The 16,432-nt window shown below is 42.2% G+C and overlaps 4 protein-coding genes across 12 annotated transcripts in view; 2 read left to right on the top strand and 2 right to left on the bottom strand.

Moving 5' to 3' along the window:
* Positions 1-16,432, bottom strand: part of vwf (von Willebrand factor) — a 29,898-nt gene that overhangs the window by 12,575 nt on the left and 891 nt on the right. For 2 of the 7 annotated variants that reach the window (XM_088378347.1, XM_088378348.1), the window contains 10 exons: positions 15,219-15,324; positions 14,980-15,114; positions 13,523-13,626; positions 12,881-12,956; positions 1,476-1,527; positions 1,143-1,286; positions 917-1,019; positions 630-838; positions 308-429; positions 11-230 (listed from right to left, as the gene is read on the bottom strand). In XM_088378347.1, coding sequence (XP_088234473.1) covers positions 11-230; positions 308-429; positions 630-838; positions 917-1,019; positions 1,143-1,272 — 784 coding nt within the window. In that variant the 5' untranslated portion in view covers positions 1,273-1,286; positions 1,476-1,527; positions 12,881-12,956; ... (1 more) ...; positions 14,980-15,114; positions 15,219-15,324. Of the gene's footprint in view, positions 1-10; positions 231-307; positions 430-629; positions 839-916; positions 1,020-1,142; positions 1,287-1,475; positions 1,552-1,600; positions 1,872-9,673; positions 9,804-12,880; positions 12,957-13,522; positions 13,627-14,979; positions 15,115-15,218; positions 15,325-15,429; positions 15,450-16,432 lie in introns of those variants that run through there. The other 5 variants (XM_088378344.1, XM_088378350.1, XM_088378349.1 and 2 more) reach the window with 4 other exon arrangements.
* On the top strand, positions 2,682-8,687 carry cd9a (CD9 molecule a). 2 transcript variants are annotated; one of them, XM_088378371.1, is made up of 8 exons: positions 2,682-2,846; positions 5,471-5,573; positions 6,026-6,123; positions 6,570-6,644; positions 6,755-6,856; positions 7,235-7,324; positions 7,884-7,967; positions 8,034-8,687. In XM_088378371.1, the coding sequence occupies exons 1-8, from the start codon at positions 2,778-2,780 to the stop codon at positions 8,097-8,099; spliced, it is 687 nt and encodes a 228-aa protein (XP_088234497.1). In that variant the 5' UTR covers positions 2,682-2,777; the 3' UTR covers positions 8,100-8,687. The 2 variants fall into 2 exon arrangements, with proteins under 2 accessions (XP_088234497.1, XP_088234498.1); XM_088378372.1 differs by lacking the exon at positions 2,682-2,846 and adding an exon at positions 4,534-4,729.
* Positions 8,677-12,021, bottom strand: bbs10 (Bardet-Biedl syndrome 10). 2 transcript variants are annotated; one of them, XM_088378356.1, is made up of 5 exons: positions 11,938-12,021; positions 11,334-11,508; positions 10,982-11,181; positions 9,899-10,831; positions 8,677-9,828 (listed from the first exon to the last, which is right to left on the bottom strand). In XM_088378356.1, the coding sequence occupies exons 3-5, from the start codon at positions 11,170-11,172 to the stop codon at positions 9,198-9,200; spliced, it is 1,755 nt and encodes a 584-aa protein (XP_088234482.1). In that variant the 5' UTR covers positions 11,173-11,181; positions 11,334-11,508; positions 11,938-12,021; the 3' UTR covers positions 8,677-9,197. The 2 variants fall into 2 exon arrangements, with proteins under 2 accessions (XP_088234482.1, XP_088234483.1); XM_088378357.1 differs by having other exon boundaries at positions 10,982-11,174.
* Positions 12,922-16,175, top strand: LOC148396902 (synaptotagmin-1-like). The gene is made up of 9 exons (XM_088378369.1): positions 12,922-13,026; positions 13,896-14,060; positions 14,212-14,381; positions 14,483-14,596; positions 14,668-14,835; positions 14,971-15,138; positions 15,238-15,355; positions 15,458-15,591; positions 15,674-16,175. Exons 2-9 carry the CDS (start codon positions 13,928-13,930, stop codon positions 15,875-15,877), a joined length of 1,209 nt encoding a protein of 402 aa, XP_088234495.1. The 5' UTR covers positions 12,922-13,026; positions 13,896-13,927; the 3' UTR covers positions 15,878-16,175.

The following is a 16,432-nucleotide window of genomic DNA, read 5'->3' as shown; positions in this document are numbered from 1 at the left end:
TCTTACTTACAGCATTCGCTCTCCTGCTGCCACCCCCGTAAAAGCATCCCATGGGCGTGACACGTGCGGGCGTACTCGAGAAGGACCGGACAGTAGCAGTCTTCGGCGTCTCCATGGCCGCAGTGGCACGCCTCCTCCTGGCACAGGGACAGGAAAGCCTCGGGTGGTACCAAGTGAGCGCAGTGCAGGAACACGGCTGATGTTTGCAATACGCTGCAACTGGACAGAATCTAGGAAAAGAAGTTTTATACCTCATCAGTATTATAACAAATATGTTTATTCGATATGGAAAGTCTGTGTGGCTGACCTCCGAAGTGTCTTTGGAGCTCTTGCAGGACAGACTGGGAGTCGAAACCCGTCTGCAGACTTGATCTGCCCCCTTTACCGCCCACGAATTGGCAAAGTCGTAGCTATCCGCTGTGAGGAATCCTGAAATGACGCACAGTGCATAGATGTCGACAAGCTTCCTCATTAATCTCATGCTGCTCTTTTTGCTTTCCTTGAACCTCGTTATCTTTTCCTGTATGGAATAGCTTCTCTTCCTGTTTCTGAGCACCGGGTGACTCGAAGCATTTCCGAAATTCTCAGGAACGTGCAGCTTTGGTGGTCTCGAATGAACGCGTGCGTACCTTCTTGAGCGGTGTATTCATCAGCCACCGCCGCGTTGAAGTTACCACAGAGGCCGCAGGTGTGGTTGGCGTGATGTTTGGTGAGCGTCAAGGCGACGTTGGTTGCGGTATCGATGGTCACCGTGAAGCCAAACTCCTCGCTCCACAGTTTGTAGAACCCCAGCTCCTGGCCAGCAAACACCGAGTGCGACGCGTACGGCAGAGAAAGTCTGCAAAACGGAAAATATATGACATTTCGATTTAGAACCAGGACATTCTAAGTTTTTCTTTCCTATGTTTAGCTTTACCTGGTTTCTCCCTGTGATAATCTCCCGTCGACCGACAGATGCAACTCAAAGACATCCCCGAGGAAGAGTGTGACTCCGGTTCTTTTGCCGCCGACAAAATCGCCTGCGGGTGAATCACAGTGCGCGTCGTTTTACTTTTGCCGTACCAAAATGAAGCACAATTAGGTAAACATGTAGCTCTTACTATCCATCAATATTCGAGATAATTTTTGACGGGCTCACCCACCCAGCAGCGTGAAAGAGCGACGTTTGCAATCCCCGGCCAGCAGGTAGCTGCAGTCTCCGGGAAATTGGTACAAAACCCCGTCGAAGGTGTGAACGTGGTGCCGTCCAAAGAGGCTGCATCGCCCCGTCATACCTGCCACGCATGCTGCACAACCACGTTCACAAAAATCTCGTCATGTTTCAAATAGCAAAAAAATTTAATGAAAAGAACTAAATTTATTTGGCTAGTTTGTAGCCTTGTGGTTGAGATGGTAGAGTCCAGCTGACTTTGGACATGAAGTGGGAGCACATTCACATTAATGGACAATTTAAAATATATTTTTTTTCCACCCACCTGTCAGATGAAGCAGAAGCCAAATTGCTCTCAAACACCTGCCGCCGCACAACTGAAACACAAACACATGCTTCATCCCATGATCCTCTTAAAATGACTTCCTGAATGAAACAAAAGTACCGTACCTCCATAGCTCAACAATCGGCTAATCCACAAATCTTGCGACAACAAAAAAGGCTCGTACAATCCACGAAAATCCTGCACTGGGAGCTCTACATGGTGTGTCGCATAACAGGCTCAAGTGAAAATGGGGTCAAAAATTTCAAAAGCCTTACTCAAAAGTTCTTCATTTATATTGAGGAGAGCCCTACCCACTGTTATTGTGCCCTCCTCCCTACATCAGGTTATGTCAAGAAGGCCAGAATATCAGTCGGTACGTGTAGAGCGACACCATCAGACCGCCACGGTGAGACAATACCAGGATATGCCCACTGATGGTCTGGCTGAGTGATTAGCCTGCTGGTACAAACCTGTATCAGGGCCAACCCAAACAATTGTGCTACGGGGAAGATACTGAGGCCACAGGAGCAAACGTATGACTAATTCATGCCAGACATTGCATAAAAACAATGGAAAATAGTTCTTTGGAAAAGTTGAAAAGAAAAATCACCTGTCAGATGGGTAAACAATTAACAAGAGTTAAAAACATTTCCTGGTAATCCCAACATCCCTGCAGAATTTCTTGATTGATTGAAATGCAGGAAACGGAAAGAAATATTTTACTTCGAGAACAATGAAAAGAGGATATTAAAGTGATGATTGGCTGAAAGGACATCATTTTGTCTAGCCAAATTTCAAAGCTCTTGATGAGAAATTAACCAATTACTATTTTGTCTACTCAAAACATCTATTTTGTTGCGTCATCATTTTGTGTTAATGTTTTATCTTCATTGTGGCTACAAATGAATTAGGGGGTGCACTTTGGACACCAAGGGCAAAGGGTCATGTGCTCGCGAGACAGCGACCTTGCGGAGCGCGTTTGACCATGACGTCATCACATTGTGCCAATTTAAATCAGGAACGACTCTTACGTCATCGCGCTGTGGATCGCTCTGGATGCTTTGAATAGTGACGCAATGCATTGACAAGCACACAAAAACGTATAATTTAGTATTTAGTGCAGTACAATCGAAATATTATTTTTTGCCTTGCTTTTTTTTTTTGCAGCCGAGGGGGGTGGGCTAGGTTCGGGGGGATGGGGGGGCGGGTACCATTCAATGCAAACACCAGCAGCGCCACGCGTGGAGAAGTGGCGATCACAATTAAAGGTTTAAATCCTCTCCTACGAACACAAGATTCGTCATGGCAGCGCTATCCGGCGGAGAGATGTGCATCAAGTACCTGATGTTCGCCTTCAACCTGATCTTCTGGGTGAGCGCATTTAAAAACTACAATCTATTTGGCTGTGCGTATTGACGACTGTGAGACGTGCGTCGTGAGTGGAAATATGAAATAGTGCAAAACCTCATATTGTCGCAGTGTATCCTGAATGGGTTACGATTCATTTGAATCTTTTTTTTTTATTATTTTCACGGGACCGCTACTGTACGTAGTCCCGGGCGCGTGTAGGCTCAGCTGAGGAGCAGTAATCCTCCCCAGTGGCCAAGTGACCCACTTCCACGGAGCACATCGACGATTTGCGCGTGCTGCATCTATAAATGGTTAGGAGAGAAAGATAAAACAAATAGAAACGCGCTTAAATATTGAACCAGCCTGTCATTTATTGATTACAAATAGTTGGCCATGGTCACGTGGGGAGAAGTAGTGCGCATGTCAGGGAGATAGTGTGTGAGTGTGTATTCGGGTCTATTGTGTGTGTGTGTGTGTGTGTGTGTGTGTGTGTGTGTGTGTGTGTGTGTGTGTGTGTGTGTGTGACTCTTGAATATCTCATGCACGCTATTTATGTCTCAGTCCCAGTAAACTCGTGGGGTGTGTCCCATGTGGGTGTTTGTTTATCTAGAACTGTGTATATTAAAGAGCTTGTGGGTTTCGCAAGAATGTTTTCTCCTTTTTTGGTAATGTTTAATTTTGCAGCTCTAGATGGAAATAAGCACAACAAAGCATCACAAGGGGGATGGAGGCATGGTGAAAGAGGAAATGCTGCGGGGGGGGGGGGGGGAGACATTGCTAAAAATATTCAGGTGCCTCGGAAAAACATTTGACTTCAGTTGGCCAATTCCAAATGGGGTTTGTATAAGTAAACATACAAAATAAATATAAGTTACATTTTCCTACCTATGGAACAGTGAAATTTTGCATAATCCAAAAATATATAAATACAGTAATCCCTCGTCTATCGCGGACAATTGGTTCCAAAAGCTACCCGCGATAAGTGAAATCCGCGAAGTACGGTCACCAACAAGAAGTACTAGGCAGCCTAACGAGTTAGCGGAAAGATACTAATTCGCGATCGTGCTAACACGTGAAAACGAACAAACATTTGGAGCAATAGATTGTCCTAAAGGTTAGACACATGTTTCCTCAATTTAGAAATTTTATTTTGACTTTTAAATGTTTTTTTAATTTGGAAAAAAAATCCGCCATGTAGTGAAGCCGTGATAAACGAAACGCAAAGTAGCGAGGGATCACTGTATAGTTTTTTTTGATAATCATACCTTGCAGCTAAAAAATGACCAGCAATGGAAAATTGAATATTACATAAAAAACACTATTTTTAATATAGGAAATACTCAAATATTTTTTTATGCAAATCGTCATTAGGTTCATGGCTGTACTGGAACCTATAGTTGGTGTTGGACAAATAATTTTAGATGGCTTTTAAGAGCTGTAAAAACACACCTTCCAATTCCTTTTCCACATCCCATGTGGGTTTTGTTAAATTTTAAATAAAACAGTTAAGATGGCAAAACTCTTAATGTCAGCGTGTTCTAAGAGTGTTGCCATCAGAGGTTTCACAATTTTGGCTGACTGCCTGCAGCTTCTCACACAGGAGTCGTTACCACCGCAATCTATGCAAGCAAGAAACAAACAGAGGAAGGAACATGGGCAGGCTTAAGAGTGATAGGCTAGTTTGTGGAGTAGGCCCTGAAGTTCTCGCCACTCCCCGAGTGTGCGTTCAGGCGACTGAAGGCGTGGCGTTTTCAGGACGCTTTCACTTCTAAACTCGTTTTCAGCTCACGTTAACACCGCTTTAAAGGAATTTAAAGGTTGTCATCTAACTTGTCAGCATGGCTGTCGTTGGGGGGATCAAGTGCATCAAGTATCTCATGTTTATATTCAACTTATTCTTCTGGGTAGGTGTGCTTTGTTTTTCCTGTTGGGTGTATGTGTGTGTAGAAGAGAATAAGGCGCAAAGATGGGTGGTGGATTCTCCAAAGTTTCTATTTTTGCGAGTTAAATATTCAGGAAAAACACAATCAGTGCAGATACATGTGGTTACATTTATGGCATACGCTCACGATGAGTCACTGTGAAGTTCATGTCCAAGCATGTGTGCTCAAAACAAAATGGCTTCGTGCACGAATGAGTATCAGGTAGAGGAATCCGGTAAAACCGTACACACATCTTTGAAAACATTTTGTATTATATGCCAGTATAAGCATACTAAGCCCCAATACAAGAAGTTTATCAAATGTCTTAACAAATAAAACAAAGCTTTGTTTTGGTTGACACTGTCTTTTATGGAAGCATTACTTTAATTAGTGTTTATTTTTTAGGTGGGAGTTTGGAGTGGTGAAAAGAAAACAGATTTGATCTGACTCTTGTATTGGATTAGAAAAGTCATTCCCGACAATTGTGCTGTGACATTTTGCAATCAGGGATCATCAGAAATTATTATTAGTTTAATTTTTAATTTTTTGATTGATGATTGAAAAATAAGAAAACTTTATGTGTGCCAGTGACAGCCAGAACACACATGTGCTTAAGGTCAATAAATAGGAAAACCCTAAATTAGCATATGTTCCTAATAAAGTGTCATTTGCCAATAATGATGTCAAATGAACTCAAATCTTTTTTATATGTTGTTGCTTCAGCTTGCAGGCACTGCTGTGTTTTCCATCGGCCTGTGGTTGAGATTAGACCCTAAGACCAAAGGCCTGTTTGAAGGACCAGAGTCTCCATATGTGTTTTACACCGGTAAGAGGCTTTTCTATACAAATGTTGCATTTAAAAGCAGGACTAGTAATCAGACAGAGAAGATTTACTTGGTTTAGTTTTGCACTAGATGTTAGGAGCGAGCCACAAACATTTGTATACAAGCAATCTAAAAAAAACAACCTATAAATAAATAAATGAATAAATATTATTACCTTTAAAAAGAACAACATTTGGTCAAAAGGCAGTTTTGGTATGATTTTTGTTGTTATGTGTGTTTAGGTTATTCTTAAATTAAATCCTCTCTCACTCGCTATGTTCTTTGTTTTTTAATACTTTTTAACTATTTTTTTTTCTTGATTTTGTATGCATTATATTCTGTATTTTTTCCCTTTTTTATGCTCTATGTTTTTTAATCCTTTTTATGCAAAGCACATTGAGTTGCCTTGTGTCTGAAATGTGCTATATAAATAAAACTGCCTTGGCTTGCCTAGGTGTGTACATCCTGATTGGCGCTGGGGCGCTAATGATGATTGTAGGATTTCTCGGATGTTGTGGTGCCATCCAGGAGTCTCCGTGTATGCTGGGACTGGTATGTATGGTTTAACCCATTCATTGTACAAGTTCAATTAATTAGTCTAGAAATGATGACTTCTTCACTACAACTTATTCCTCTATGCCTGTGTGACAATTAAACGCTCTTAAGTAGATTTGTGAGTAAAGCTTAACTCCGAGGGAAAAACTGATCTTTCAGATTTCCGGTCCGATTTTAGCCTGAGTAGAATGTGAATCGACCCCGAGCCTTTGAAATGCCTGTTTTCATCAACGTTTGCCGAAAGAGGGCCAAGGCTTAGATGTGGCTATTGTCCACTTCCTTCGTGGCTCACTCGTCGCTTCCTCTCGGGGCTTAATCGTCTTGTACTACGTAAATCTCCCAGTAGGAGGGCTCTATGTAAATCAAGTTCACTTCCGCTCAGACGACTTGACTTGTTTATGCATGCTAACGCGGCATTCTAACGCCCTTTATCCTCCTCATAGTTTTTCTTCTTCCTGCTTATCATCTTTGCCATTGAAGTCGCCGCTGGCATCTGGGGGTTTTCCAACCAGAGCAAGGTACGATAACTCACTTGGCTTAAGTCTTCATAAAGTCGCATTTGCCAAAAACAATAAATGAGTTCTAAAAGAAGGAAGATGTAACTATTTTTTTTTTGCTTGCACGGCAGGTGGTGGATGACATCACCACATTCTACCTTCAGACCTACAACGAATACAAAGACAGACAGGATGAGCGTCTTCGAGAAACTCTGCGTGTGATTCAAACTGGCGTGAGCTTCTTCATCATGATCAAAGATCTGACATGCTTTTATCAAAATACCCCGAGGATTAAATAATCCGGTTTACAATGCCAAGTAGAGCTTTTGTTACCAAATCAACAGTTAAAGCATTGATTGTATTTTCACTCTCGGAGATGCGTCAATGTTGATTTGGGAGCTAATCAGACAAGCATAGCATGAAGCCTGAAAGCAGGATGTAATCTAGTTTGAATGGTCTGTAAATAGATACAGCGATACATCCCATAATGATCAGGCATCGAATTTGTTTTGGCCTAGATGCAAAAGAAATAAACAGTGTTGCCTAGCAACAAGATCCACTGAGGAAAATCAACCGTGTTGTTTAAGAGTTTTGGTGTTGTGTTGTTGCAGCTCAACTGTTGCGGTCCGACTGGTACTGTGTTTGATGGTGCCAAAGACACCTGTCCTAAAGGAGACCTCCTTGAGGCACTCATCATCAAGGTAGGATCACAACTTTAAACAAGGGTAACTAGGAAACTATCGGGCTCGATATCCTCGTTTGAGTTAGATAAATAATAAATAAAAAGACTGATGAGCCAGCACATTCGATGAGGTCAAAAAGCGTTGAAATGTAAAAAAATTGGTGATTTTAATAATAAAATAATGTTAGAATTACCACAGATTTTCTTGTATTAAATCTAAAGTTTTATTTTTTTAAATTATAACTAAGGAACCAATTACATTGGTCAGAAGCCAATTTGAATCACGTTGCAAAACCAAAACAAATTTCTGAAAAAACAAATATTCCACGAAATTCCGAGACTCCTGATAATTCTTGGTGGGCCGGATTAAAGAACCGTGTCAAAGTTTGCTCACTTCTGGCTTCATGAATCCCATTTAAAAGATTAAAACGATGGCGTAATTACATATCCATAACACATAATGATGGTGCAGCTTTTCCATTACATTCCTTTGGCTTTTCTTGCTGTGGTTTCTATGGCAACAATGGTTTTACTAGCAAGACCCGAGAAAAGCCCACATAAATCTTCTTGTGTTACAGAGCTGCCCCGATGCCATTGATGAAGTTTTTGACTCCAAGCTCCACATCATAGGAGGAGTGGGCATCACCATTGGGGTCATTATGGTAATGAACTTTGCTTAACCCGCTCAATCAAGAGTGCAACAAACTATTTTTTTTTTCTCTTGCTAGGTGTTTGGGATGATCTTTAGCATGCTCCTGTGCTGCGCTATCAGGAAGTCTCGGGAGGTGGTGTGATACCCGCAGACGTATACTGGGGTCCTCGTTAATGTTGCATGATGTCATTCCCAGTTACATGGCTCCCTACTGCCAGTTCGGTAGGGTGGGGGAGGAGGAAATCTCACACCCTTACGTCTATGTGGTTGTCAGGCCCAGCTATAAAATGGGTTGCATCTGTGCTTGAGTGACAAATGTCCCACATTGAGATCACCTGAGTGAATTTCGTGCAAAACATCTTAAAAGATCAGCTCGTTGTTTATTGATCACATCTCTATTGAGGCCTCTCACTTATTGGCGGAAGGAGTTGCGAGTGCGCAACTGAAAAAATCCAACAACTGCCAAATGGATGTGTGAATGGATTTGAATTAACAGGATTCTCAGCTGTAAACTACTTTTTGTAATTTAGATCTAAGTGTTATTTTTCATTTTATTGACTCACCTCTTTCAAGAAATGCCTGTTTTTGTCACATTTTTATTCTCTTCATCAATCCACATTATCACGTTATGAATTTTCAAAATGTTTTCATTTTACTCATATTAGTTGATTCATATCATACACACAGATGATTCAAGAGTCAAATAAACAAACATGGAGTTAAATATTGACCGGACCACGCTTTTATTCTAACTTGCACCAACTTTTCCGACATACGAGTTGTCATTCGATTTCAAAGAAGCCTTGTTTTTGTGCTTGTCTTGGAATCAATTTAAAAAAAACAAAACCCACCTCATAGGAACTAACTTGCTGCGTTGACTAGACCTGGTGCGGGTCTGATTAGAAAACAGGGAAGTACACAGTGATTTGGTTGTTGACAAGCCAGCCCTCCACCCTGAGACCTCCGCTAAAGATAACACTGATTGTGCAAAGGAATGTGTTTAAATTTACGAGTAAGTGTTGTTCTCTTATTTGCTTTTGCGGTGGTCGGGGGGAAGAGTGCAAGTAAAAATGAGATAAGAAAGAGGAGTCGTGGTGAGTGGCCAAAATAAACACAAAGGTTGGTACGACTTGCCTCTTATATACACCTTGCAAAATGATAACAAATGAATTTAAGAAACAGAGGCAAAATGGTAACCATGATAAAGTGGCAGCAACTCACACGAATTAAGGCTAAAAATTTAGTCTTCATCATCTGATGAATTATTGGTTGATTTTGGATGCAATTCGTTGGCTACATGCAATACAGTGTCCACTCGTAGGAGGCTTTTGACACATTGCAGCACAGCCAGAATGAGATGGAATTTACATGAAACAGACTCAAGCCCCGATAAACAATTCCGACTTGGTGTGGTGTCTCCTTGAGAACATTTCTCACCGTGATTTGCTAGGGTAATCTCCGGCTGCCATAACAATCCGTCAGGTAGGAAAGGATTCCGATAAAAGCTCCAGACTCTTGATTGAATTTGTAAGAAACGTTTTGGCTTGTTGGAGTGAATCAGTCGTGGGAGATTCAGTAACGCGTCTGCCAAGAGCTGGCACGCAACGGGGATGTTTTCAGAAATGCCGTGTTGCAGGAGAGCGTAGTGTAAGAGAAACTCAAAAGTGCCGCCGGCGGGTACGACGAAACCCGGCAAAGTAGAGGATGGATCTTTACCGGTTGCACCCGGGGGCTCCCATGTTGTGCGTAGCATGCGGACGGCATCCTGGACGGCACCTGCGTATTGATCCGTTTGCCCTTCACCCAAGCCGCAGATGATGAGACTACTTGGTTGGGTGACTTTGGAATCGGGAAAAGCCACGTGAACGTATCTGTGGAACGGCACCGTCAAATCACATGATGGCAGCAGCGATATTGTGCGGTCATAAAATGTGTCCTCACCTATGGGCTCCCAGAAGTATCGGTCGACAAAACGCCAAAGAAGCAACGTGTTCCGGTCGGATCTCCCGATAATCTGTGACGGCCGAGGCCCCGCTCAGATGGAGGAAGAGTGCGAGTTCATCTTCGTCCACGCACTCCACCGCGCGCATCTCCGCCTGCGTCGCTAAACTCAGGACGGCTTCGGATTGTTTGAAAGCAAATAGCAGGATGGAGACTCCGAGAGTTTGAAGGCTGGCAAAAATGTTCTCCAGTGAGCTTTCCGCCCAGGCGCTAAAGTGCATGATGTTCTTGACGGACGTTCCGTTTCCGATCTCCACCATGTGACTTGCGTTTAGCCATTCGGGGTGCAGGGCTATTTTAAAAACTACCGCCTTGACTGGATGTTGATCACCATGGCAGTGTGTGGCAAAGTCCCTGTGGATGACTTGCCCCTCAATCAAACGTGAAGAGCTAACAGGAAAGCCAGACACCCGCGTATGCAGCGCGGGGAAATTGTCATTTAGAAATTGGAGTGACGAGGAAGAGGAATCCGATTGAGAACATTTACCAAGCAGTTTGAAAATCAGCTCGCCCATGAAGTCACAGTGGGCGCAACCCAAACGGGTACGAAAGAAAGACGCCAACAACGTCTCGACATGAGCCACATCGGAGTTTGATGCCGATTGCGGGCTTGACAGACTGAATCCGATAGGAGCCACTGCAAGAGCAATCAGATCTTCCAGCTTCTCTGATGCAAAAGTCAGCATTTGGTCAGCCATGCGCCTGGCAGCGGTGGACTGGGCTACTTCCCTTGAATGGTATACGCGAGATACATTTGGTTCCTTAGAGGCTGCGGTGTAAATGGTGCGTAACAACGATGCCACGAGAAGGATAAATGATTTGGATCCATCTCCCGTTTTCCCGCTATGCTTCCAGACGCACTCGACCAGCATCCTAAAATGAAAGAGAATCAAATAAAGGGTGTCAGCAAAATTTCATGTCATCTCAACAACTCTGGCTGTCCCCAAAGTATTTTATACATCAAACTTAATGCTGACATAGTCAGGCATTTGATTATCTGACTGCCAGAAGCTGAGTTGTTACCTAGCGAGCGGGTGCTCAAGTCGTAGCGCTGTGAGAATGCGCGTTCCGCTACGGATCGACATCGCCTGTCCGTTGTCTCGTGTGAAAAGCACCTGCCCTCCCTCGGGGCCGAAGGTGCGCAGGACGACGGCCTCCAGTGCACACACAGTCTGCAGGACATGTTTCTGGTGAAGATGCTGCACTGGCCGCATTCCTAATTACTTAAAAAAAAAAAAAAGGGATGTCTGAAGGTAGTTTGCAGAATACATTATGCTCACATTGCCTAGGCTGGAGGATGTAAATATTTTTAGCATAATGCAAATGAGGGCAACGCTGTGGCAGTTCTGTTCTGAGACAGAATCTCATCTCCAACCTGCTTGTGTGGAGTTTGCATGTTTTCCCCGGGCACTCCAGTTTCCTCCGACATTCCACAATGTTGGACTCCTCTAAGGCTCTGAACTGCATGCGAGTGTGCAGGCTTGTTTGTCTACAAGCGAAAATGGATGAATGGGAATGCAAGCAATGACCTTGGGCCCAGCTTCACGATCCTGCAAAAAAAAAAAAAATACTATATATATTATTATTATTTGTATCCTACATGCATCTGTTTCCTACACGCATCTGCATGCTACTAAATTGCAATACTACTTATTCAATTTACTGTAAAGAAAAGTCCAGTTGGATGAGTTTACTAGACATAATTCGTTCATTGGGATTAATTGTACACTGTTGACATACACCCGATGAACATTACGTTAGGAACAGCACTATAATGAAGATTTTTTTTTTTTTGCAGACAATACACTCGACGTATTACATAGTTAGCATCTAGTAGCGTTCTCATCACTAAACTGATTCACGCCGTCTCACGTTGCTTCTTTATCTGACTCATGGACTGAAAAAGCGAACCATTTGCCTATCTAGAAGTCAAATACAGACGAGAATATTTGAGGAAATAAAAAAGCAGAACAACTCACCATAACGGAATCAAAACAACGCCGCTTCCATCGGTATCCAGGAGACGGCGCTTCTTCTTTTGTAGGTACGCAAACGCAATGCTGATCAGCAAACAACACTGCCGCCTAGCGTGTGGCAATGTGAATTGCATTTGAATTCAAATGATTTGATTTACGTACAGATTTTCGCTATATATTTTGATTAGAACATTTATTCTGCATTTAAAATACCAGGTATATGTATATTTATGTATTTGGTCACATGAATACCCAACTCTACTTATGTTAGACTGTAGACAAGAATTTTAAATGACATTAATTTTTATTCCTAGTTGACATTATTGTCATATTTGCCTTGTAAATTTGGAAGGACTCCCTCAATGTATTCCCCAGATGACACAAAAAGGCCTACCTAGTATTTTATGACCTTAACCTTTGTCAAAAATGATTGAATTCCTCCTTGAGTCCACTTTGTGTGCAACCTTCCCTGCCTCTCTTTGTCTCACCCTGCCTTCTCTTGCTCATTTCTGGTGTTTCAAGGTGAACAGGGCCCGAGTCTGGAACCTGATCTCTCTCTGTTGTTGCAGAAACCACATCCTAAGTTTCTAAATCAGGCAGCTATTGTCTATACATAGACGATATGGTGGCGCTTATGCATCGACATGCTCACACACATGCTCATCTGCTCAATGTGAATGTTAATTCACATGAGTGCTGAACTTTCAGTATGCTAACAAGCTTTTAAAAAGCAGTGTCACTATACTGATGAATATTCACAAATGGTTCAATGAGAGGGGACTTCTATGGAGAGAAAAATAAGTAGTCCCACGAGACTCCTTCACTGAGAAGCTACTTAAGCAAAGTTTACATTGAAAATTACTTTGTCCAGTTTTTCATTACGGCTCTTAAAACTTCCAGAGTGGCATAAAAACACAAAGGCTGTCAAAGTGACTCTCTCCCCTACCACATGCTTGTCCTCCGCCTGTCCTGTCCACTTCTGTCATCCTTTCTCCTCCTCCTCTTCATCCTCATCTTCCTCTCTGTACGTGGGGAGAAAAGGGAGCACTTGTGAGTCTGGACATCGCTGCTGTTTGGACAGTCGGGATATTGGTAGGTCTGTTTTGTGACTCGCTTTGATGCTGAACAATTTTAGAAAAAAAATATTGCTATTGTCAGCACCGGATTTATTGTATTTAAATATTTAAAAAATTGTCTACGTGATTTCGCATCTTGAATATTAGAAAAAGTTACTATCTTGAAGATAAAATGTGAATGTTTGCAACACTTTCTAATTGTTTCTTATTCATCCAAGTCAGCAATAAAAAGGAGGACTAGTTAGCATGTCTGATTCCTAGTCAGGAAATTCTGACTCATGCTTTTTTTTTCCCTGTGTCATTTTACCGTTGGTGTAAATATTTGTTGTTTGTTATAATCCGACATGTTATTTGATGAGCAATACAAAGTTCAGCTGGAATTGCCTGCAAAATGAATGAAAATCTGTTGTTATCGAATAAAAGAAGAGGATTAATTGACGAAGACTCCTATTAAAAAATTTAAAAAAATAAAAATGTGTCCGATTGATCTTGGCGCATAGCTTGTCAGTCACCTCTGGAGCAGCGGGCTGACACGTCCTCGTGCGTGATGCTCCCCTCTGCCCTCCATGTCAGTCGCAGTGGAACAGTGTACATCCTGCTGCTTTCCCGTTTGTGCCTGGACAGCAGAAAAATAAGTAATCCGATACTGACTGTCACACGAGAATATTACAGCCTCAATTGATCAGTTGCATTTAAGTGGTTTTGTTTTTTTTGCAAGATGTGTATTTTTGAGTATTAGGCCCTAAAAGTCAGCCGCGTTTGAATTAAAAAGAAAAAAAATCGAGAGAATATTTAGATGCTCCAAATTTTTTAATAGCCTCAATGGAAGTTCTTGCTCTTCTGAATGTTATTGTTCTCTTCACACTTGTTCTCCTTTTCTCCTAGGATGCAATTGTCAGTTCTACGAGGAGCACAACATGACGGGAACCAACAAAGCTTTTCCGATCGTCCCAACGAGAGCCGCCCAAGGGTCCAACGCCACAGAAAACCAAACGCACCCCGCAGGCCAAAGTCCTGATAAGTTCAAGAGTGAGCCTCATCAGATCCACAGTAGGTCAACGTAAAATATCTTCTGACTTACATCACTGAGACAATGTGCTGGACTCTCTCAGCCAATAAAAAACACTTTCAGAGTGCCGTGGGAATAATTAGAGCCTCACAATCTTACGATTCAATAAATTGCGTTCATAATGTTTTGCAGCATCATCATGGTTGGTGGTGGCTTTCTCTATCGTCAGTTTGTGTGTTCTGCTCTCCTTCGGAGTGTGCGCGTGGAAGAAATGTCTGAAAAAGGACAAGGACAAGAAAAAAGGAAAAGAGAAGAGCAAGGGCGAAGATTTTGACATGGAAAATAATGAACGTTCCAAAGAGGTACAGCTCCTGCAACACAACTGCTTCATGAATCCCCATAAATTTTGACGGGATCATAAATCACTGACTGAATGTCACACGACGGCATGTTGTGTGTCCAGCCGGTAAAAGTCGAAAGCAAGAAGGAAACCGAGTTGTCAGACGTCCAGCCGAAGGAGGATGAAAACTTGGGTAGACTACATTTCACATTGGACTACAACTTCACTGATAATATGGTGAGATGTCAACCAAACGTCATCTGACAATCAGAACTTTTCTTAATCTTCAATCTGCGCTCTCACACAAGCTCGTAGTGGGCATCTTGCAAGCAGCCGGACTTCCTGCCATGGACGTGGGCGGAAGCTCGGACCCTTACGTTAAGGTTTATCTGCTCCCGGACAAAAAGAAAAAGTTTGAAACCAAAGTTCACAGAAAGACCCTGGAACCCAATTTCAATGAGACGTTCACATTTAAGGTGATTCTTTTCCTCTTGATTATTATTTTTTTTTAAATGCTAAAATTTACAATGGGAATAAATTTCAGATGAATATATTTCTACTCCAGGATACCCCAAAAAAAAAATACAGGGTCTAAAAATGAGTATGTACAGGTACCGTACACGGAGCTGGGCGGCAAGACGCTGGTGATGACTGTGTACGACTTTGACCGCTTCTCCAAGCACGATGCCATTGGGGTGGTGAAGATCCCGATGAGCAGCGTGGACTTCAGCCAGTCGCTGCAGGAATGGCGTGATCTGCAGAAGGCGGAAAAAGAGGAGGTGTGTATAAGACCTTGATTTTGTTGAATGAGAGCAATATCGAAAATGCGGCTAGGAGGAGTTCATATTTTGCTGCGTACCTCTCTTGCTGTATGTCAGAGTGAGCGGCTCGGAGATATTTGTTTGTCCTTGAGGTACGTTCCGACAGCAGGCAAGTTGACTGTAGTGATCCTGGAGGCCAAAAACCTGAAGAAAATGGATGTGGGTGGATTATCAGGTGAGTCAAACAACAAAGCATGCTCTCTAATCTCCAGATTTATTAGTGCTTGAGTTAAGGAGCTATTGAGGCACCGTTAAATGTTCCCGTTCTTCTCGTGAGACCCTTATGTGAAGATCCACTTGATGCTGAATGGGAAAAGACTTAAGAAAAAGAAAACCAGCATCAAGAAGAATACTTTGAACCCTTACTACAATGAGTCGTTCAGCTTTGAAGTGTCGTGCGAACAAATAGAGGTACACCAAGAGATAGCAGAAATATGTAACAATCCCGTTGGCTGTTTCTTACGCATAAATATTTGACATTCCGCATCTGCAGAAAGTGCAGGTCGCAGTGACCGTGTTGGACTATGACAAGATTGGAAAAAACGACGCCATTGGGAAAGTACTGCTGGGCGGGAGCATCGCCGGAAGCGAGCAACATCATTGGTCGGACATGCTCGCCAACCCAAGGCGGCCCATCGCGCAGTGGCACAGCCTTCAACCAGAGGATGATATTAATGCGTTGATTTCTAAGAAATAAATATCTGAGGATGGATGAAAGACTCTCCTGATGTTACGTTAGCTTTCTCCATCTATATAAAGGTGATCAATATGGAAATATTAGTGGGCAGCATGGCAACAGGTATAACGACAGTAGGTCATTTTTTTTCGATATATTGGGAGTACTGAAAATGTCAAACCTTTTTAAAATATTGACTTCACATGTTCCATTTGATCACATTCAAATTATGATGCACTTATGTCTTCAAATTTTTCTAAACACTTTTGTGTGAGTGTTTTCCACCATCTGCTCTATATTCAACCACACGCACAGTCCATCTGTTATGATAATGACACAACAGGGGAGAGACAATTTTCCCAGATTAGCTGTTGCATTATGCCCACAGAAGGGATTATTACAAATATCTTTTTTTTTTTATTTTGTAAATATGCATCACATTATTTTGAATGGAATAAAACTATATGCAACAAACTATAACTAATGTCCTGATACTAAAATGGTTTAATAGATAGATAGATAGATAGATAGATAGATAGATAGATAGATAGATAGATAGATAGATAGATAGATAGA

Source organism: Syngnathus floridae, chromosome 6 (genome assembly GCF_059516105.1).
Source record: "Syngnathus floridae isolate MCC-2025c chromosome 6, RoL_Sflo_1.0, whole genome shotgun sequence".
Lineage (NCBI taxonomy): Eukaryota > Metazoa > Chordata > Actinopteri > Syngnathiformes > Syngnathidae > Syngnathus > Syngnathus floridae.
Note: the sequence above shows the minus strand (reverse complement) of the source record. Positions and strands in the feature narration are given on the sequence as shown.

Bases quoted from the DNA above. Each gene is read 5' to 3' on its own strand.
- bbs10 (XM_088378356.1), bottom strand. From the start codon at position 11,172: ATGCGGCCAGTGCAGCATCTTCACCAGAAACATGTCCTGCAGACTGTG. The intron at 10,832-10,981 runs GTAACAACTCAG...CTTTCATTTTAG, and splicing joins CTTGAGCACCCGCTCGCTAG to GATGCTGGTCGAGTGCGTCT. The intron at 9,829-9,898 runs GTGAGGACACAT...GCCGTTCCACAG, and splicing joins ATACTTCTGGGAGCCCATAG to ATACGTTCACGTGGCTTTTC.
- LOC148396902 (XM_088378369.1), top strand. From the start codon at position 13,928: ATGACGGGAACCAACAAAGCTTTTCCGATCGTCCCAACGAGAGCCGCC. The intron at 14,061-14,211 runs GTAGGTCAACGT...AATGTTTTGCAG, and splicing joins TGAGCCTCATCAGATCCACA to CATCATCATGGTTGGTGGTG. The intron at 14,597-14,667 runs GTGAGATGTCAA...CTCTCACACAAG, and splicing joins ACAACTTCACTGATAATATG to CTCGTAGTGGGCATCTTGCA.
- cd9a (XM_088378371.1), top strand. From the start codon at position 2,778: ATGGCAGCGCTATCCGGCGGAGAGATGTGCATCAAGTACCTGATGTTC. The intron at 2,847-5,470 runs GTGAGCGCATTT...TTGTTGCTTCAG, and splicing joins CCTTCAACCTGATCTTCTGG to CTTGCAGGCACTGCTGTGTT. The intron at 6,645-6,754 runs GTACGATAACTC...CTTGCACGGCAG, and splicing joins GGTTTTCCAACCAGAGCAAG to GTGGTGGATGACATCACCAC.